General features: G+C 40.1%; 1 protein-coding gene across 1 annotated transcript; it reads left to right on the forward strand.

The window, feature by feature from the left end:
- The first annotated feature begins 1793 nt into the window (after positions 1–1793).
- cyp7a1 (cytochrome P450, family 7, subfamily A, polypeptide 1) lies at positions 1794–21687 on the forward strand. Its single transcript, XM_010754352.3, has 8 exons — positions 1794–2033; positions 18379–18619; positions 18770–18979; positions 19198–19392; positions 19490–19689; positions 19786–19916; positions 20109–20287; positions 20402–21687. Exons 1-8 carry the CDS (start codon positions 1951–1953, stop codon positions 20702–20704), a joined length of 1542 nt encoding a protein of 513 aa, XP_010752654.1. The 5' UTR covers positions 1794–1950; the 3' UTR covers positions 20705–21687.
- The last annotated feature ends 1866 nt before the right edge of the window (positions 21688–23553 follow it).

Below are 23553 nucleotides of genomic sequence, written 5' to 3' on the forward strand. Positions count from 1 at the left end.
TACACGAGTATGAAGACTCGTTAAAAGTATATTGTGGATTGAGCTAGGGCGTAACAACGCAAAGGTAAACTTACCACAACCTGCTGCTCTGTCTTCACATGGGGTCACGTCAAAACAGGTCCCCGGGGAACGTGGCCCTTATGTATGGTTCTGGAGGACAGCAGTAAGTGGGAAGTGGGAGTAGGGGAGTCTGTGTGGGGTTATGTAAATAGGTTCATGTTCATATATTCATGTGTATGTATTTGTTGGTGTTTATTAATGGTATATGGGTTTGTAAATAGGTGTTTATATTGTATATATTGTATTTATGTATTTATGTAAATATTTATGGTTTATTAATATGTGTAAATATGTAAAAACACCTATCAATGGTTTGAACTAATTAGTCATGTGATTAAGGGGAAATGGATAAAAGGGACGGAGAAATGTTTGTTGGGGTAGCGAGTTGTGGAGTTTGTATTGGAAGGAGATTGGAGTATTGGATTGTGAGGATTATTATCATTATTGTTGTAAAGTGTTTGATTTGTATGTGTGGAATAAACACACATACATTACCACCTGGAGAATCATTCTCGTGTTTCGCCTCCGGACCGCTCGGGCAAGTTGACACCCGCCCTGATTGTTTCCACCTGTTCCCCATTACCCTGTGTATATATTGTCTGCGTCTCCCTTTGTCCCGTGCCAACGTGTTTCATTATCATACTGATCGCCAAAGCCTTGTTTCCTTGTCCATAGTCATAGCCTTGTTGCTTGAGTGTTCTTTTGTTTATATTCCTCGATTGAGTGATTTTTTTTTTTTTTGTAAATTCTTAGTCTAGCCTTTTTGTTTCATAGTGTAGTGTTTTTCAGCCTCCTTCGGAGCGCTTTCAGTTAATGTTTTGCAGCCTGTTTTTTCCTCTTGGTGAGTGATTTTGATTTTGATAACCTTTCATAAAGTAGTTAAGAGTTTTTCCTCCTTTGGAGTGATTTTTGTTTGCTCTAGTTTAGGCCTGTTTTCATAGCCTACCATAGCCTCGCTCGGTCGAGGGTTTTTTGTTATTTCAATAAAAAGATCATTGACACCTCTGTGCCTGAGTCCTGTTTTGAGTCCGGCCTGACACACACCATGCAATACTAATGTGTAATCCCGCTCTCACCTGCACTAATATACAGACACACACACAGACACAGAAGCACATAGGGGACCTTGAATCTATTTACTAACCAAGAATCATTATCACAGGACACACCTTCAGGTAACTCTGTCCATGAACTCTAGTCAAGGCCGTCACACACACTCATGCACACACACAACATGCATAGAATCCTGTTTCCTAGATAAATCCCAGTGAGATAACAGGCTTGATCATTTATTATTTTGTATTTATTTCAACTAAAATTTCCTCAAATACTAAAACAATGATCTTAATATGAATTCTGTGAAATCATATTGTAAATCTGAACAGATGATTTTGTTGATGTGAAATGATCAGAATTTTTCAAGAGAAATATTTTATATACTGATCAGATCTTGTGACTATATCTCCAGGTTTTGGAAATGATTAATCTGCACAAGAACAAATAGAAATTCTTTTTCTACTGCTTAAAAGAATCAGCCTCCCTTTCCTTATTTCGAAAATATTATTGTAGATAGGTTAATAAATGCTCATTTTATTGCACAAACAAAACATAAAAGAAAAGAATGTTTCCTGCAGCTGACTATGACATCATAACATTCTCCTGACACCTCCCTGCTGGCCAAGCAGGTATAAAAACCAGACTTGCTGTCTGTCATCACACTGCTCACACTGGTTGTTCACATAGATTTAAAAGTGCACTGTCATGTTGAAATAGACAGTAGCTGGTAAATCACGGGTGGAATTCAGGGTGATCAGTGTAGAACATTAGTGAGTTAGTGAGCCTGTTGCTGTGTTGGATCTCCCTCTCTTACTTCTCCTCATCATCATCACCATGATTATAAGCATCGCTCTGATCTGGGCAGTAGTGGTGGGATTCTGCTGCCTTCTGTGGCTTGCTGTGGGGATACGACGCAGGTAAGGCATTTATTTTTCTACTTGAATTTCCTTTATTTTACTCACACAGTGTGTCTAGTACATTCAGCATTAATAAGAATATCCTGACCCAGAATTTAGCAACATTTTTTACCCAGGCAAACAACAACACTGTGCATGACTCATGTGGCCATGTAAATGACATAAGTATGCAGTGTCTTCTAATCAAACAGTTTGTTTTGGTATGCTGTCAAACCTATTTTAAGTTTATTCATATTCAGAATGAAGATGTACCTGGGCACTCTGGTGGCCGAGAGGTTCATGATCAGCTACAGTTTCTTCCCTCATTTTCTTATTAACTGTCAAATCAAATCAAATCAAATCAATTTTATTTGTGTAGCCCAAAGTCACAAAGTACATTTGCCTCAGAGGGCTTTACAATCTGTACAGGGAGTGACACCCTCTGTCCTTAGACCCTCGGTTCGAGTGAGGAAAAACTTGCCCACAAAAACCCTTTTAACAGGGAAAAAAATGTGGAAGAAACCTCAGGAAGAGCCACAGAGGAGGGATCCCTCTCCCAGGACGGACAGACGTGCAATGGATGTCACGTGTACAGGACAAATCAACACAAACATATTGTACAATGACTGATAAAATGACAATGAATTATAATGAATGATAAAAATGATTACAGTAATAGATATGGTAGTAATAATGACAGTAATAATATATGTAGTGGGCGTCATGCAGGATCACAGCAGCAGCCACGATCCACGAGAACCTGCTGGACGACAGAGCACAGAAACTCTGGGGAAGTTTGGTTAGTAACATGCATTAATGAGACATGTCCACAGATGGAGAGATGGAGATATGGAGAGAGAGAGAGAGATATAGATAGATAGATAGACAGATAGATAGATAGATAGATAGATAGATAGATAGATAGATAGATAGATAGATAGATAGATAGATAGATAGAGAGGGTTTTCGGTAAGGGAGATGTGACTGCATCTTCAACACAAGGAACCCAGCATCCTAAGAGCGCAGTGTTCTAGAGGGGTAGTAAGGTATTATGAGCTCTTTTAGATACGATGGTGCCTGACCATGAAGAGCTTTGTAAGTAAGGAGAAGAATTTTGAATTCTATTTTAGATTTAATAGGTAGCCAATGCAAGGAAGCCAAAATGGGAGAGATGTGATCTCTGATCTTGGTTCCTGTCAGAACACGTGCAGCAGCATTCTGAATTAACTGCAAAGTCCTAAGAGACTTATTAGAGCAGCCTGATAACAAAGAGTTACAATAGTCTTCACCATCTAATGAAGCAAAAGGTGCTCAAAAATATAAATAAGCAGTCAGTGGAGCTGCTGTTCAATGTAAACCAGGTATTTCCATATCTGGTTCAAGAGGAATATATAATTATTTTATGTGTCTGTAAATGTATTGGGTTCTTTTGGTTTTTACAAAATATGCAAATTAACTGTAACTTTCCTAAAATAATGGTAAATAAATGTTTTATGGGAGAAAACTGTTAAAATGGTGGTTTGTACAGTCCTCCAGGACCCCATTTGGTATTCCTTTAATGTTAACTAGAAAATTTCTAAAGAAATTTTGAGTGTGCCTGACTGTGGCCCCATCGCCCCCATACATTATTACTCACACTGCTCAGCAAATTCAGTATTAATACAACAAGCTGTGTCGTCATTGCCTTTTTAATGGGCTCTTATTTTGAAGGGACTCTTATTTTGAAAGACTTGTCCTGTGTGTATGTGCGCGTGTGCTTGTCCTGTCTGCGTGTGTGTGTCTGCCCTGTCTGTCTGTCTGTCTGTCTGTGGTGTCTGTCTGTCTTTCTATCTATGTGTCTGTGTTTGTGTCTGCGAGAGAGAAGGATAAAATGGCCGACATTAAAAATGTAGTCTTGATAGTCATTGATATCATACAGAGACTTCAACAAAGTTAGTCAAAGGCAGGCTTGAGGTTGCCAAGTAACCAGGGTGAGCTGCAGGTCATTTAAAAAGTACACCTCAAATAGTAATTTTTAACATGTTTATTTAGACACAGGAACAGCTAGTGCTTATGCACTAGCATTTAGCATTAGCATGTTAACATTAGCATATTAGCGCTGATGCGCAAGCAATTAACATAAGCATGTTATCAATTAGCATGTATTAAATTCTTAATGGCTAATGCTAATTAGCATTAGCATGTTAGCATTAGCATGTTAACAATTACTATGGTTTTAATTCCTAGTGGCTAATGCTAATTAGCACTAATTTTAACATTGGTCGCTAATGTTAGAAAATAGCATGTCTTTACAGCTAACGTTATAACTGCTAAAATGGCCGCCGCTGGGCTTCTCCCTGATGGCTTCTGCCTGGCGGGCCTAATGTGCAGAGCAGTTACTGAATACACATATAGTCTTTTATTTTGAAGGGACTCTTGTTTTGAAAATAGCCCCTCCCCCCCTCTCCTCCTTCAGGCAGGCTTGAGGTTGCCAAGCAACCAGGGCCAACTCTTATCAGCAGAGCAGTTACTGCACCTATTAGAATGTCAGTTGGAAATCCTGACAGAGACAGAGAGAAAATGCTGAGACCTTCCCTCGAACAGGAAGGATCTCTGGCCAAACCATATTTCTGATCATTGAACCGGCTCAACCTGGAGCATCCTGAGCGTCTTGAGCGTCTACATAGTTGTTTTGTGTAAATAAATGAAGAAATGTGCCCTTTACAGCAATTCAGAGAAACGTCACTTCTGTTTTCCTCCAGAAAATTTCCCACCTTTTTAACATGGCAGTCTATGAGGCTGTCGATAGGTGTTGCTGCCGCATCTTTGCATCTACCGCCAAAACTATATATCTGACAACTTTAGCAGGCGAATGTGAGTGAGACGTCAAATTTTCCTACGTTTCTATGTATAAATCGTGTCTGTAGTGGTGAATTTGAGGCCACGGTAGTCAAACACGTTTTGTTTTTTCACTTATTGTTGTCTCTCCTCTCCACTCTAGCGATGACATCACTCACTCTAGCTCTCGAAAATTCTCGCAATACACACCCATTCATATTTTGGCGTTGTTTTTTAGCGATTTTGGCAAAACCGTTGCCACATGAGCCGCACGTTATAATACCCGTTTTGTGTATGTGTGACAAAAACTCTGGGAGGAGTAGTGAGCCAAAAAAAAAGGGCGTAAGATTAATAATAATACCTAGAAAAATTTCTAAAGAAATTTTGAGTGTACCTGACTCTGGCCCCGTCACCCCCATACATTATTACTGACACTGCTCAGCAAATTCAGTATTTATACAACAAGCTGTGTCATCATTGTCTTTTTAGTGGGCTCTTATTTTGAAGGGACTCTTATTTTGAAAAACTTGTCCTGTGTGTGTGTGTGCATGCATGTGTGCTTGTTCTGTCTGTGTGTGTGTGTGTGTGTGTGTGCGTCTGCCTATCTGTCTGCCTGTGTGTGGTGTGTCTGTCTCTCTATCTATGTGTCTGTGTTCGTGTCTGCGAAAGACAAGGATAATATGGCCGACATTAAAAATGTAGTCTTGATAGTCTGATATCATACACAGACTTCAAAAAAAGTTAGTCAAAGGCATGCTTGAGGTTTCCAAGCAACCAGGGTGAGCTGCAGGTCAGAGTAATTAGTCGCGCTGTGTCTGTCCCACTGAGATGCACAGTATATGTCTGAATGGTGACCAAAAACAACCCAAAATCTGAAATGACCAGAAGAATGCTCTTGTGGATCATGTCTGTGCCAAGTTTCAGGCAAAAATTGTATAAACTTTGGCCTCAAGAGTCAGAGCAAGCACACGTGGTGCCTCCTCCTTCCGGAAAGATTTCTGCTCCAAAATACATGGGAGTCTATGAAGCTGTGGGGGAGGGGGGGTAGTCGATCAATTAACATGTAGCGAGCCAAAATTATAACAGAGGCAGCTTCAACAGTGTTATCACTGCGCCTCGAATTTTCCTACGTTTTGATGGTATAATCATGTCTGTAGCTGTGCATTTGAGGCCACCATAGTCGAAAACGTTTTATTTTTTCACTGATGAAATGTGTAGTTTGAATGAAGTCTGTAGTAAAGGAGAAGTAGCTTAAATTGTAGGTCTGTAGAAAGATTTGAAGTTTGTATGATGTATTTGTATTTTAATCTGTAGTAAAGGAGAAGTAGTTTAAATTGTAGGTCTGTAGAAAGATTTGAAGTTTGTATGATGTATTTGTATTTTAATCTGTAGTAGTAGCAGAAGTAGTTTAAAGTGTAAAAGGATTGTAGAAGGTTAGTGTATAAGTAAAATGAGCTGAATGTCGTTATATTTTTATTTCTGTAGTACAAAATTAGTGGAAGTAGCTGAGAGCTGTTAAGAAGAGTTTTAAGTCTTTTATTTTGAAGGGACTCTCATTTTGAAGGGAGTCTTGGGGGAGTTTTGTCTTATTTATGTGTCAGTCTTTGCCTCTCTGGCTGTCTGTGTTCTGTGTTTGTGTCTGAGTAATTAGTGACAGCTGTGCATGCTCAGTCCCTCTCCCTCTGACCCTCTGACACAAAAGCTTCAAATGAATTCCCTCGAAGAGGTGGCACAGGAAATGGCATAAGGTGTCCAAACTGAAATCGGAAATGACCAGAAGAATGCTCGTCTTGTGAATCATGTCTGTGCCAAGTTTCAGGCGAAAATTGTATAAACTTTGGCCGTAGGAGTCAGAGAAAGCACACGTGGTGCCTCCTCCTTCCGGAAAGATTTCTGCTCCAAATAACATGGGAGTGAATGAGGCTGTGGAGGGGGGTACTCGATCAATTAGCCTGTAGTGAGCCAAAACTATAACAGAGACAGCTTGAACAGTGTTATCACTGCAACCACCTCAAATTTTCCTACGTTTTGATGGTATAATCATGTCTGTAGCTGTGCATTTGAGGCCACCATAATCGAAAATGTTTTATTTTTTCACTGATCGTTTTCCCTCCTGTCCCCTCTAGCTGATGATGTCATCACTCTAGGAAACCACATACATACTCATTATAAACGCAGAATTTGAGTAAAAACCTGCTCAACTTTGAGCCATGACAGTTTAAAAATGGTAAAAGATTTTGAAAAAGTTTGAGTTTAATAGTTTAAGAGTTTGTGTACAATTTGAAATTTGAATGAAGTTTGTAGTAGAAGTAGAAGTTGCTGAAATTGTAGAATGTTTGTAGAAGTTTTGTAGAATGATTTGAAGTTTGTGTAATGTAATTTAAATGAGAAAATATTTGCAGAAAAAGTTGAATAATTTGTAGAATATTAATAGTAGAATGTAGAAAAGTAATAACACCCATGGCATGAATGAGCTGAATCTAATGGTATAATTTTTATTTTTGTGGGACTAAAATTTGTAGGAGTAGTTAGATGCCGAAAAACGTACGGAAGAAGAAAAAATAAAAACTAGAAAAATTTCTAAAGAAATTTTGAGTGTGCGTGACTCTGGCCCCGTCGTCCCCATGCATTATTACTGACACTGCTCAGAAAATTCAGTATTAATACAACAAGCTGTGTCATCATTGCCTTTTTATTGGTCTTATTTTTAAAAACGTGTCCTGTGTGTGTATGCTTGTTCTGTATGTGTGTGTGTGTGTGTGTGTGTGCGTCTGCCTGTCTGTCTGCCTGTGTGTGGTCTGTCTGTCTCTCTATCTATGTGTTTGTGTTTGTGAGAGACAAGGATAAAATGGCCGACTTTAAAAATGTAGTCTTGATAGTCTGATATCATACAGAGACTTCAAAAAAGTTAGTCAAAGGCATGCTTGAGGTTGCCAAGCAACCAGGGTGAGCTGCAGGTCAGAGTAATTAGTCACAGGTGCTGCATGCACTGTCTGTCCCACTGAGATGCACAGTATATGTCTGAATGATCCCCCTCGAAGGTGGCCAAAAAAAACCTATAAGGTATGCATCAAACCAAAATCTGAAATGACCAGAAGAATGCTTGTCTTGTGTATAATGTCTGTGCCAAGTTTCAGGCGAAAATTGTATAAACTTTGGCCGTAGGAGTCAGAGAAAGCACACGTGCTCCCTGCTCCTTTCAGAAAATTCTATGCTCCAAAAACCATGGGAGTGAATGAGGCTGTGGAGGGGGGTACTCGATCAATTAGCCTGTATGGAGCCAAAACTATAACAGCTTCAATAGTGTTATCACTGCGATCACCTCGAATTTTCCTACATTTGAGGGGATAATCATGTCTGTAGCTGGGCATTTGAGGCCACGGTAGTCGAATACGTTTTATTTTTTCACAGATTTTTCTCCCTGCTCCTCACTCTAGCTGATGATGTCATCCACTCTAGCACAAACATTCCGCCACATACACACCCATTATAAACCCAGAAATTTGACTAAAAACCTGCTCAACTTTGAGCCTTGATAGTTTAAAAACGGTAAAAGCTGTCGATGAGTGTAGTGAATCCCTGAAGATAAGGGAAGCATACCTGCGTTTTAAAGTTCAAACGAAGTCTCTCGGTGAAAGTATGCCAGAGCAGTTCATTGTTGAAAATGTCTGTTGAAATGTATTTTTTTTCGGGCCTCCCCATTCATTCCTTATGGGAAATTTTTCGCAATAAATTCGCAATAAATTCGTGAAAAACATGCGAAACTCTTAGAAAAGTCATAGCAATCGATTCCCGGCCGAGCCGGTCGTTTTGATACTCGTTTTGTGTATGTGCGACAAAAACTCTGGGAGGAGAAGCGAACCGAAAAAAACACGGAAGAAACGGAAGAGGAATAATAGCTAGAAAATTTCTAAAGAAATTTTGAGTGTGCGTGACTCTGGCCCCCGTCGTCCCCATACATTATTACTGACACTGCAAAGCAAATTCAGTACTAGAAAATAAATTTTGAGAGTGGGCTGTTGCTGGGGGTCTGTATCCAAAAAGCACACCTCAAATAGTCATTTTTAACATGTTTATTTAGACACAGGAGCAGCTGGCGTTTACATGCTAGCAATTAACATTAGCATTTTTATCTAGCAGTTAGCATTAGCATGTTATCATTAGCATGTTAACGATGATGGACTAGCAGTTACCATTAGCATGTTACCATTAGCATTTTAGCATTAACATGTTAACGATGATGGACTAGCAGTTAGCATTAGGATGTTAGCATTAGCATTTTAGCGCTGATGGGATAGCAGTTAACATTAGCATGTTACCATTAGCATGTTAGCATTAGCATGTTAGCGCTGATGCTCTAGCAGTTAGCATGAGCATGTTAGCATTAGCATGTTAGCATTAGCATTTTAGCATTAGCATGTTAGTAATTAACATGTGTTTAGTTCCAAGTGGCTTATGTTAATTAGCATTAGCATGTTAGCATTACCATGTTAGCATTAGCATGATAACGCTGATGCGCTAGCAGTTAGCATTAGCATGTTAACATTAACATGTTAACATTAGCATGTTAACGTTGAAGCGCCAGCAGTTAACATTAGCATGTATTTAATTCCTAGTGGCTAATGGTAATTATCATTAGCATGTTAACGAGCTAGCTGCTCTGCTGTCTCTGTCTGCCATTTTAGACAGACAAGTTCAAATTAAGTGCCAAGAACTACTAAAATGGCTGCCGCTCGGCTTCTGGTGACCCCTCCCCCCTCTCTTCCTTCAAGCAGGCTGAGGTTGCCAAGCAACCAGGACCTAATCAGCAGCAGCTAATCTGCACCTGTTAGAATTAACATTAGCATGTTATTGCTGATGGGCTGACGGGTTAGCAATTAACATGAGCATGTTAGTAATTAACATGTATTTAATTCCTAGTTGCTAATGTTAATTAGCACTAATTTTAGCATTGGTCGCTAATGTTTGCAAATAGCATGTCTTTACAGCTTGCGCTAACGCCCTGCTGTCTCTGTCTGCCATTTTACACAGACAGGTTCAAATTAAGTGACAAGAACTACTAAAATGGCTGCTGCTCAGCTTCTGGTGGCCCCTCCCCCCTCTTCTCCTTCACGCAGGCTGAGGTTGCCAAGCAACCAGGACCAACTGTAATCAGGGGAGCAGTCTGCACCTGTTAGAATGTCAGTTAGAGACTGAGAGAAAATGGTGAGAACTGCTCTCGAAAAGGAAGGACTTCTGGCCAAACCGTAGTTCCAATCATTGAACCAGCTTAACCTGAGGCACGATGAGACCTTCCTGATTGTTTTACATATTCATTTTGTGTCGATAAATGAAGAAATGTGTCCTCAGGAGCAAGAGAGAGAAACGTTACTTCTGCCTTTCTCCAGAAAATTTTCCTCCTTTTTTAATATGGGAGTCTATGAGGCTGTTGGCGGGAGTAGTCGATCAATGAGCGCGTACGGAGCCAAAACTATATGTCTGACAGCTTTGGCAGGCGAATGTGAGTGATACAACAAATTTTGCTACGTTTCTATGTAGAAATCGTGTCTGTAGCGGGGCATTTGAGGCCACGGTAGTCGAATCCATTTTATTTTTTCACTGATTTTTCTCCTTGCTCCTCACTCTAGCTGATGATGTCATCCACTCTAGCACAAACATTCCGCCACATACACACCCATTATAAACCCAGAAATTTGACTAAAAACCTGCTCAACTTTGAGCCTTGATAGTTTAAAAACGGTAAAAGCTGTCGATGAGTGTAGTGAATCCCTGAAGATAAGAGAAGCATACCTACGTTTTAAAGTTCAAACGAAGTCTCTCGGTGAAAGTATGCCAGAGCAGTTCATTGTTGAAAATGTCTGTTGAAATGTATTTTTTTTCGGGCCTCCCCATTCATTCCTTATGAAAAATTTTTCGCAATAAATTCGCAAAAAACATGCAAAACTCTTAGAAAAGTCATAGCCATCGATTCCCGGCCGAGCCGGTCGTTTTGATACCGGTTTTGTGTATGTGCGACAAAAACTCTGGGAGGAGTAGCGTGACAAAAAAAGGGCGTAAGAATAACTAGAAAAATTTCTAAAGAAATTTTGAGTGTTCCTGACTCTGGCCCCGTCGTCTCCATACATTATTACTGACACTGCTCAGCAAATTTAGTACTAGAAAAGAAATTTTGGATTGACGAGTGACGAGTGGGCTGTTGCAGGGGGTCTGTATTCAAAAAGCACACCTCAAACAGTCATTTTTAACATGTTTATTTAAACACAGGAGCAGCTAGCGCTTACATGCTAGCAATTAGCATTAGCATTTTAGCATTACCATGTTAACGATGATGGACTAGCAGTTAGCATTAGCATGTTAGCATTAGCATGTTAGTATTAGCATGTTAGCACTGATGGGTTAGCAGTTAACATTAGCATGTTAGCATTAACATGTTAACATTAGCATTTTAGCATTAACATGTTAGCATTAGCATGTTAACATTAGCATGTTAACATTAGCATGTTAACGCTGATGGGCTAGCAGTTAACATTAGCATGTTAACATTAGCATGTTAACATTAGCATGTTAACATTCGCATGTTAGCATTAGCATGTTACCGTTGATGGGCTAACAGTTAACATTAGCATGTTAACATTAGCATGTTAGCGCTGATGTGCTGATAGGCTAACAGTTCACATTAGCATGTTAGTATTAGCATGTTAACATTAGCATGTTAACTCTGATGGGCTAGCAGTTAGCATTGGAATGTTAGCATTACCATGTTAGCGCTGATGCACTAGCAGTTAATATTAGCATGTTAGCATTAACATGTTAACATTAGCATTTTAGCATTAGCATGTTAGCATTAGGATGTTAGCATTACCATGTTAACATTAGCATGTTAACGTTGATGGGCTAGCAGTTAAGATTAGCATGTTAACATTAGCATGTTAGCGCTAATGTGCTGATAGGCTAACAGTTAACATTAGCATGTTAACATTAGCATGTTAACATTAGCAAAAGTGTAATAGTACAGTAATAGTACAAGATCCTGTTGAAATATGTAGTTTGAATTAGTGCCAAGAACTACTAAAATGGCTGCTGCTCAGCTTCTGGTGGCCCCTCCCCCCTCTTCTCCTTCACGCAGGCTGAGGTTGCCAAGCAACCAGGACCAACTGTAATCAGGGGAGCAGTTTGCACCTGTTAGAATGTCAGTTAGAGACTAAGAGAAAATGGTGAGAACTGCTCTCGAAAAGGAAGGACTTCTGGCCAAACCGTAGTTCCAATCATTGAACCGGCTTAACCTGAGGCACGATGAGACCTTCCTGATTGTTTTACATATTCATTTTGTGTCGATAAATGAAGAAATATGTCCTCAGGAGCAAGAGAGAGAAACGTTACTTCTGCCTTTCTCCAGAAAATTTTCCTCCTTTTTTGATATGGGAGTCTATGAGGCTGTTGGCGGGAGTAGTCGATCAATGAGCGCGTACGGAGCCAAAACTATATGTCTGACAGCTTTGGCAGGCGAATGTGAGTGATACAACAAATTTTGCTACGTTTCTATGTAGAAATCGTGTCTGTAGTGGGGCATTTGAGGCCACGGTAGTCGAATCCGTTTTATTTTTTCACTGATTTTTCTCCCTGCTCCTCACTCTAGCTGATGATGTCATCCACTCTAGCACAAACATTCCGCCACATACACACCCATTATAAACCCAGAAATTTGACTAAAAACCTGCTCAACTTTGAGCCTTGATAGTTTAAAAACGGTAAAAGATTTTGAAAAAAGTTAAATACGAGTTTAATAGTTGAAGAGTTTGTGTACAATTTGAAATTTGAATGAAGTCTGTAGTAGTAGTAGAACTTGTTGAAATTGTAGAATGTTTGTAGAAGTTTTGTAGAATGATTTGAAGTTTGTGTAATGCATTTTAAATAGGAAAATATTTGCAGAAAAAGTTTAATAATTTGTAGAATATTAATAGTAGAATTGAGAAAAGTAATAGCAGCAGTGGCATGAATGAGCTGAATCTAGTGGTATAATTTTTATTTTTGTGGGACAAAATTTGTAGGAGTAGTTACGGGACAAAAAACGTACAGAAGAAGAAAAATAATAATATTAAAGATGTAGGATAACAATAGTGTGGGAGCCCTTCAGGCACCCACACCAATAATAATAATAAGCCCGAGAGATAATAAAGAGTGTGCTCCTTCAGGCACACTCAATAATAACTAGAAAAATTTCTAAAGAAATTTTGAGTGTGCCTGACTCTGGCCCCGTCGTCCCCATACATTATTACTGACACTGCTCAGCAAATTCAGTACTAGAAAAGAAATTTTGAGAGTGACGAGTGGGCTGTTGCAGGGGGTCTGTATTCAAAAAGCACACCTCAAACAGTCATTTTTAACATGTTTATTTAGACACAGGAGCAGCTAGCGCTTAAGTGCTAGCAATTAGCATTAGCAGTTTTAGCTAGCAGTTAGCATTAACATTTGCATTTTAGCATTAGCATGTTAACGTACTGACTGGCCTAGGAGTTATGATCTACCTGTCTAGCCATTAACATGTTAATATTATGTTCATTAGCGTTGATGGTCGAACGCAGTTCGCTTTATTAGTTTTCCCAGGTAGCCCTTAGCATGTTACCGCATTAAAACATGTTAAATTATGACTTTTAGCGTTGATGGGATAGCAGTTAGCATTAGCATGTTAGCATTAGCATTTTAGCATTAGCATGTTAACATTAGCATGTTAGCATTAGCATGTTAGCGCTGTTGCGCTAGCAGTTAGCATTAGCATTTTAGCATTAGCATGTTATCATTAGCATTTTAGCGTTGATGGGATAGCAGTTAGCATTAGCATGTTAGCATTAGCATTTTAGCATTAGCATGTTAACATTAGCATGTTAGCATTAACATGTTAACGCTGATGGGCTAACAGTTAATATTAGTGTAACCCTTCTGAAGCAGAAAAGTATTAGTAATGATAATAATAACTTGAACTAATGGCCAGAATAAGAAACAGAAGATTTAAATTCGGCTACGGAGCCCAGGTGTAACCAACCGATGCACATGAACGACACGACACTGTGGCTCTTTTTTGTTAAGGAGAAAATGCCTCCCCTATTTAATATGAAGCTGGGGAGAATAATAAACCACATGAAATACATACAACAGCCTAACCCGGGTAGTGTATAGAAAGAATAAGATCAAAATAAAAAGTTTTCGCAGTGCGCGTGTTTTTTTCTTATTGTTCTGTTCACTTCACTATATCTGCACCCTTAGGGTGTCAGTCCAGCCACACGATTGTGTGGGTGTGTGTGTATGTGTAAAAGTGAGCAAAAGGATTAAATTCCGCGGGTACGTCTACGATCCTTCAGGGTCAGCTCGCACATCTCTCTCTGGCTCGGTCCTCCAGACAGGCTCGATCGAAAAATCCAAGGGTTCCTCAAAAACCTGACCTACAATAAGTAGGATCAGAACAATATTACTTCAATTTCTCAGATCTTAAACTATGAATCCACTTTAATTGTCTCTATATTCTGTAGAGAATAAGTGCTTTAACTAAACTTGTATTGCAAAATAAGATCAAATTTCTCAGTAGCAAAAGGTAAATAATTATAAGTATATTATGATACCAAATGATTATTTTTCTAACAGTACATCACATATATAATATGCTATTTACATAGCAATTACAATTAATTATCACAAAAACCAAAATGTAAACTCTTTGTAATGTTTACAGTAAGAAACCATAACTTAATGTGCTTAAAATAAACAATATGGTCACAGTCACACACATAGCACACCATAAACTCAAGTAAAAGCTAGACAAATGTTACATCAGAGCTTATTCATCAATACTTGGTGTGACTAATAAGTAGGATCAGAACATATACTTCAATTCCAGATCTTAAACTATGAATCACTTTAAATTGTCTCTATATTCTGTAGAGAATAAGTGTTTAACTAAACTTGTATTGCAAAATAAGATCACAATTTCTCAGTAGCAAAGGTAAATAATTTAAGTATATTATGATACCAAATGGATTATTTTTCTAACAGTACCATCACATATATATATGGCTATTTACATAGCAATTAACATATTAATTATCACAATAACACAAATGTAAACTCTTGTAATGTTCACAGTAAGAAACCATAACTTAATGTGCTAAAAATAAACAATATGGTCACAGTCACACACATAGCACACCATAACTCAAGTAAAAGCTAGACAAATTGTTACAATCAGAGCTATTCATCAATACTTGGTGTGACTAGCAGTGCGGATTAGCCCGGAGCTAGCGCTCCGATATTAGCATTGAGGCTAGGGGTTAGCTCACGGACTTAGCCGTTTAGCTTGTAGCATTAGCGTTTTAGCATTTAGCATTAGCACAGCAGGACAATCTCTCACCGCTGCGATTCTTCACCCAGGCGAATCCTCCAACTGCACTCCTGCAGGTCGTGGTCGCCGGGGAGATTCCTCCTTTGTTTTTTCCGAGTTTTTAATCACTTTTTTTCCAGTTTATCCACTTTTCGTTTTTCTCCGTCATGACATTAAGACCGTGTCCAGAACATGCTTCCTCTTGCGTCCTCTAGAGGCTTCGGCGAAGAGTGAACCTGCGTCAGGTGGGATTACAGACTGCATCTGCCCTCCAACTGCGTGTGTGTGTGGTGGTTGTGTGGGTGTTGTGTCGGCCTGTCTGTCTGCCTGTGTGTGGTGTGTCTGTCTCTCTATCTATGCAACCAGGGTGAGCTGCAGGTCAGAGTAATTAGTCACAGGTGCTGCATGCACTGTGTCTGTCCACTGAGACGCACAGTATGTCTGAATGATCCCCCGCGAAGGTGGCCAAAAAAAACCTATAGGTATGATGCATCAAACCAAAATCTGAAATGACCAGAAGAATGCTTGTCTTGTGTAATAATGTCTGTGCCAAGTTTCAGCGAAAATTGTATAAACTTTGGCCGTAGGACTCAGAAAGCACACGTGCTCCCTGCTCCTTTCAGAAAATTCTGTGTTCCAAAAACCATGGGATGAATGAGGCGTGGAGGGGGGTACTCGATCAATTAGCCTGTATGGAGCAAAACTATAACGTTCAATAGTGTTATCACTGGCGACACCTCGATTTTCCTACATTTGAGGGATAATCATGTCTTTAGCTGGGCATTTGAGGCCACGGTAGCGAATACGTTTTATTTTTTTCACTGATCGTTCTCTCCCCTCTCCACTCTAGCGATGACATCATCACCTAGCTCTGGAAGTTCTCGCAATACACACCATCATTTTTTTGGCTTCGTTTTTCGGGATTTTGGCAAACCGTTTGCCGAAACTCTTAGAAAAGTCATAGCAATCGATTCCCGGCCGAGCCGGTCGTTCGATAACCCGTTTGGTGTATGTGCGACAAAAAACTCTGGGGATGAGTAGCGTGACAAAAAAGGGCCTTCCTGACCCGCTGAGTTTAACCCCCCCCCGGGCAGACTGCGCGGAAGTTGCAGAAAAATCGCGGTGATTGGTTAAAATTGCACACCGCCCTAGTTCACGGGGATTCACGAAGTTGCGTTGAAGTTGCAAATCGCAACATCGTGAATTCCTGGAGGGTCTGTGTTATGGTATCATTTACGGTACAGTCAGTACTCGAGTTGAGGGGGGATGGGGGGGGGTGGCATCCCCCCTGGGGGGTAAATGGTCAAAATCATCCCTCTTCTAAAATGGTCCATCCCTTCTCCATCCCTAGGCATTTATCAACGCATGTGAAATTACTTATATTAACACTGGATAGAATAGAATTACCATTCAACATTAGGGGGGCTTCATGATAATCAGTCTATTACCTATGTCAGCGGTTTTCAAAGTGTGAGGCGTGCCTCCCTTGGGGGGCGCCAGAGGCGCAGCGGGGGAAAAAATAAAAATATATCTTACAAAGATATGTGTCTCATCACTGTGCAATGAAAACTCGGCGAGCTAGCCCCCAAAGAGTAGCAAAAAAAATCCACAAAACGACACAGTATGTCTTATCTTTGCTGTTTCTGTCAAAAGTTCTATTTCAGCGCGAAGAAACACTGCTAGTGTATCTGCTAATGTCTCTGCTTTAGTTTGAATCAGTCATGAAGCTCCTGGTTGTTACATAAAGACAAAGAGGCTTTGACAGTGAAGTGTGACCTCTTGCTGCGATATACTACCTTTAGGTTTACTTCATTCTGGATCGTCATTGGTGGGTCAAAGGTGAATGTGGGCGGTACTAATAGATTCTCCTGACTCTGATTGGTCGACAGGTGACAGGTGTGATATCATCCACACTCTGTGTTGTTTTAGCCTTAGCAGCACCGCTAGCTGCTACCTGCTGCTTCATATTCTTTAATACCGCTTGTTTCAAACATCGCGTCGTCTTAAAACTTGAAGTCTTCTTTCCTCCTCCTTAAATTGTGTTTTCTTAAGTGAAGATGTTTTTTTAACAAAAATGTGTTTAAATGTGGGGCGGTCGGTGGCGTAGTGGGTTAAGCGGCCGCCTCGTGTGTAGAGGCTATAGTCCTCGCTGCAGCTGGCCCCGGTTCGAATCCCGCATCGGACGGCCATTTACTGCGTGTCATTCCCCCTCTCTCTGCCCCCTGCTTCCTGTCTATCTTCAGCTGTACTATCAATAAAAGGCATAAAAAGGCCAAAAAAAAAAAAATGTGTTTAAATGTATTTAAATATGTTTAGAAAACACACAAAGATGTTAAAAACATACACAAAGTTGTGTTTAAAACACACAAAGATGTTAAAAACATACACAAAGTTGTGTTTAAAAAAAAATATTTGAGCACATTCACAAATAAAGATATTTAAAATGTTTTTACAAATATGTTTAAAAAAGATGTGAATGACATGATGTCCATAGTTAAGTGGTTATTGTTTCTTTCCGATAAATAGTATTGTCTTGTGCAGGCCATGCAACTGAGAATGCAAGCTATGAATCAGATGGGATTTAGGATTTGCCATGTCTAGCAAGTCACCCTAAAATTGACTAGAATGCAGGAAATTGCATCTAAGACATACAAAATTTTCTGGGGGAGGACCCCCAGACCCCCCTGCTGGAAAATATGTCACATAAATTAAAAGTTTCACCATCCCCCCTGGTTTCATTTTACAACTTGACTACTGGGTACAGTCACCTGACACCAATTACCACTACTGTGCATATGCGTAGGGGTGTGTGTGTGTGTATGTGACAGAAAGGCAGACGTGACAGTGGAAGCTGCAGCCGAAGTTTCGAGAGAAAAACAAAGTTAAAAAAAAAAAAAAACTGATGCGTCGACTACTAAATTTGTTACATAATCGCGACTAATCGACTAATCTTGGCAGCCCTATTGCCGGCCGGAGTGTGACGTGTGGCTCCGTTTCCCCCAAAGTTGGAACTGAATTAACTTCTCTCCCTCAGATGCGATGTGGTGCGTTTTTTTTTTTTTTTGCGGCAATCCACTGAAATGAATGAAAGACCTCCGTTTTTGTCACTGCTCCTGATCCTGTCTGAACCCCCACTTAGTAATGAATATCTTTCTTTCTCTTTCTTGTCAATGCCCACAGGCACACTGGTGAGCCTGCAGTTGAGAATGGCTTCATCCCCTATCTGGGTTGTGCTCTGCAGTTTGGGGCCAACCCTCTCCTGTTCCTCCGTAGCCGGCAGAAGAAGTATGGGCATATTTTCACCTGTAAGATCGCAGGCCAGTACATCCACTTCCTGTGTGACCCCTTCTCTTACCATTCAGTCATCAGACAGGGGAGACACTTGGATTGGAGGAAGTTCCACTTTGCGACCTCAGTCAAGGTCAATTCATGTTATTTGATATTTTATTATTGATATTTTATTATTCATTTCATATTCTGTCAGGATATTTTTCTCCTTCCATAGAATACTTTTTCATGTTATCTATGAGTGCTTCAATGGTCCTAAACGTCTTCTTCTTTTCCTCAACAGGCATTCGGCCATGACAGCTTTGACCCTCGCCATGGCCACACCACAGAGAACCTCCACCAAACATTTCTGAAGACACTGCAGGGTGAGGCTCTGCCTTCCCTGATAGAAACCATGATGGGCCACCTCCAGGATGTCATGCTGCGGTCAGACACACTCAGCCCTAGCAAAAAACACTGGGAGGTGGATGGCATCTTTGCTTTCTGTTACAAGGTCAGTAGTGAATGGACTGTACATATACAGTGCCTAACTCTCCCAACCACTCAAGGCGTTTTTACACTACACATCACATTCACACACGGATGGCCAAGCCATTAGAATAAATAGAGACTCAGTATCTTGACCAAGGACACTTCAACATGCAGATTGGAGAAGTAGGGGATTGAACTGCTGATCTTCTAACAGGTTTCTTCTGTCCTGCTGTCCTCCAGGTGATGTTTGAGTCAGGCTACCTGACTTTGTTTGGTAAAGAGCTTGGTGAAGAAAAGTGTCAGGCTCGCCAGGCTGCTCAGAAAGCCTTAGTGCTCAATGCTTTGGAGAACTTCAAAGAGTTTGACAAGATCTTCCCAGCATTGGTAGCAGGCCTGCCCATCCACGTCTTCAAGAGTGCCTACAGTGCCAGAGAGGTAAGTGTGATTTTTCTATGGCTATCACTGGTGGAAATGACCAAAAAAAAATATGGATCCACATGTATATGACCGTCTTTTCATTTCAAACATCTAGAATCTAGCAAAGACCATGCTTGCTGAAAAACTGTCCAAGAGGGAGAATGTTTCTGATCTAATCTCCATGAGGATGATCCTGAATGATTCCTTATCTACCTTTAATGACCTGAGCAAGGCCAGGACCCATGTTGCTCTGCTCTGGGCTTCACAAGCTAACACCCTACCTGCTACCTTCTGGAGTCTCTTTTATATGATCAGGTATACTCATAGTTCTATATTCTGTTTCATAGTGCATAATAGTACATCTAAACAGTGCCAGTAATATAACTAACAGGCTTCTGTATCCTTTCTAAGGAGTCCAGATGCCATGAAAGCAGCTCGTGAGGAAGTGCACAAAGTTTTGGAAGATTCAGGTCTGACTGCTGACCCCAGCGACCCCACACTGAAACTCACCAGGGAGCAGCTGGACAACATGCCTGTTCTAGGTATATAATATTAAACTGTTAAACTACTGTTAAATTACATTTTACAATAAAAAAGTCTGGCTTTGCCTACATGGCATATAACAAACCCCTATGGTCTTAGAGGTGGTCTGTATAGAATTTGGATGTCTTATCCTTTTAAATGAAATGTTTTCAACCTATTTCTTTGTCTTTCTTTCTGCTTTATATTTATAGACAGCATCGTAAAAGAAGCCATGCGTCTTTCCAGTGCCTCCATGAATGTGCGTGTTGCCAAGGAGGACTTCTTGCTTCACCTCGACAACCACGAAGCTTACCGTATAAGAAAAGATGATGTTATTGCCCTATATCCGCCTATGCTGCACTATGACCCAGAAATCTACGAAGATCCCTATGTAAGACTTCTTTATAATCACTGCTGAATAAATGTAAAAACTCTTTTCTTCAGGAAATTACAATAATTTGTGTTGACAAAAAACTCATCTTTCTCTCTCCTCTTCACGCCACAGGAATATAAGTTTGACCGTTTTCTGGATGAGCAGGGTCAGGAAAAAAACACTTTCCAGCGCAGTGGCCGGCGGTTGCGTTACTTCTACATGCCCTTTGGCTCTGGGGTTACAAAATGCCCTGGCAGATTTTTTGCTGTGTATGAGATCAAGCAGTTTCTGACTCTGGTGCTATCATATTTTGACATGGAACTTTTGGACCCTGCTATCAAAGTCCCTCCTCTTGATCAGTCCCGTGCTGGTCTGGGAATCCTTCAGCCTACCTATGATGTGGACTTCAGGTACAAGCTGAAATCAAACTTCTAGGCTCTGTCTGTCAGGGGAGTACAGTGATTGAAGTATAGATTGTACATAGTGTAAATTTAGAGAATATATGTAAATAGATTGAATTATATATTTTGTTGCTTTAATTTGCTTCTAAAGAACATGTATTCTAAACATACTTTCAATATAACTATTGGAATTTTTAGTGTATCCAGTAATATTGAGCCAAACACTTCCAGTCTCTGTTTGATCTCAGAGTAAAGTTTTGAAGTGGTAGCATCTTTAATCCATGATAAACAGGCAATATAAATTTATTTTATTCGGCATGTGTATGTTTTCATGTTTTGCCTATTCACTAAAAATCTTGTAGAGTTACATTACTGTTTTTATTTTTAATTTTCTCTACTTCTCTACTGGGAAGTTTTTGATTTGTTACCCATATGTAGATCTGCATTTTACAATAAAAGAAAAGTGTAATACTGCTTCAAAGCCTACTCAACATACCCACATCTCCCTTTATTTCTCAACAAAGAGTACTAAAGTAGCAAAAATTTCTTGAGTGAACTACTGCAATCAGAATCTTTTAGTGAGTTCACTTTGTAGTAGTAGATAGAGCTTCAATTAACCTTGGACTTTCCTCTGTCTGGCTTTCTCTCTCCAACACTGCTATAATTTCAGATGTGTCTGACTGTTGGCCAATGCTGACCTTTATACTGTATGCCAGTGTACATCTCCCCTTTCAGCGTCATTATTGCTGCTGCTTGACATGCTGCTTATCAATGAGATAAGTTGTATTTTGTTTCATGATATTTTCATTTGCATAATAAAAAAAGTGAGGTCAGAACATAATTCTAAATATACACGTTTTACTTTTATTCCTTGTCAATCTGAAATTTTTGCGCTGTAGGAAAGTGCAACCCACATGCTTGTGTTGACTTGTGCATGATGTACAAATGAATAATAAATCGATATGTTTGTAGGCCTGTCCGTGCACAATGTTCTCATGTCTGCATCTATTAAACTCTGCAAATACAACAGAAAAACGTTCTCTTCCAAGAACTTCAGCATACATTAGAGCTCTCTCTATATACAGTATGTACAGTGCTAGTCCAAAGTTTGGATACACTTTGTCATTCATTCATTTTTGTTACTTTCTACAGTGTAGATTATCAATGGCAACATAACACATATGCAAACAAAAAAGTGTAACCAAAGCAAAATATGTTTTGTTTGATTCTTTTGCTTTGATGACAGCTTTGAACACACTTGTATCTCTCTCAGCTTCATGATCACCTGGAATGCTTTTCTGTTAACAGGTCTAAGTTAATTTGTGGAATATCTTGCCGTCTTAATATGTTTAAGATCATACAGTAAATAGCCATATTCAACTACTGTAGTAATCCATATCATGGTAAGAGCTGCTGAACTGCGAAGAGGAACAACAGTCCATCATCACTTTAAGACATGAAGTTCATTCAGAAAATTTCAAGAATTTGAAATATGTCTTCAAATATAGTTCCAAAACCACACAGGACGGCTATAGGATGGACTGTACTTTCTAGTCTTCTAACCACTCAAGACACTTTTACAGGACATATCTCATTCACCTATTCACACAAATTCATACACTGATGGCATTGGCTGCCATGCAAGGTTCTAAGTGCTCATCAACTTGCTACATGGATCAATATATTTGCACTAATTGAGAGTTTACATTAAGTTATTTTAGAGTTATAGTTATATATCATATGTACTGACATAACCTAAAAATAGCCATACTTCAGGCTCGTGCAGTTCACAACCTGTTTAGTGAAGTGTTTGCAGTACTACAATAGTGCAGTGTATTGCACACATCTGGGTGTGGTCACCTGACCACCTTTCAATGGACTGCAACAATGTTTTTCTTTAATCCAGAAACACTTTAAAGGCCAACTCACACAGGACGCGGAACGGAAGCGGAATGGCACCGCCGCGGTCACCGTAGCAAATAGAATCCAGTCTAGTCAATGAGAGCACTCACACCGGGCGCGGATCAGACGCGGATCAGAAGCGTCCCAGAAGCGGCTCTCCGCGCCACGGCGCGAGCTTTCCGCAGGATTTCTATTTCTCGTAAATTTCAACAGAGCACTGCGCACCAGACAGGAAATCCGACACAGAATCAACATAATAAACTTCCGACCCCTTTCAAAATAAAACACAATACGCAGTTCATGTAGCTTTTTACAACTTCACATCAACGTTACATCACGACCGGTGGCACCAGGTGATCAAAGATCGATCAAAGGGTCTCAACGAGAGACTAATTGTTGAAGTGGAACAACACACAATAATTTATGACACAACAGATGCTTTTTATAATCTCCTCCACGTCGGAGAAGCAAAGTCAGCTGTTTGTTGTTTTCTTTATACACAGTTTATCGCGGGGTCTCGGGTATGTCCAGGATTCTCGCGTGAATACGGCCGGCTCGCTCCACTGCCGTTCCGCGGCTGATCCGCGTCCGGTGTGAGTTGGCGCCGGGCAAAGTACCGTTCCGCTGCCGTTCCGCTGCCGTTCCGCCTCCTGTGTGAGTCCCGTGTAACATGTGGACAGGTGGAGCTGGGGATCATACCCCAAAACCATGACCAGTGGACAACTTATTACTAACTTATTACTATTACAACTAATTAATTAGTTACTGTTCTCACGTGACTGCAGGGACCCAAAAGTTGCCTCCTCTCTACTTTAGATTTAACACATTTCCGCAGTGGAAGCAAATTTATGATATTTACTAGTTAATATGAAGGCTAATCTAACAATATTTAACCATTATTAGGCCATTAGAGCTGAACTGTAGTCAGTTTATGTAACCTCCAATAACCCCATCAGCCAGCAGTCCTGACACAAACATTTT

The sequence above is a fragment of the Larimichthys crocea genome, chromosome I (genome assembly GCF_000972845.2).
Source record: "Larimichthys crocea isolate SSNF chromosome I, L_crocea_2.0, whole genome shotgun sequence".
NCBI classification, from domain to species: Eukaryota; Metazoa; Chordata; class Actinopteri; family Sciaenidae; genus Larimichthys; species Larimichthys crocea.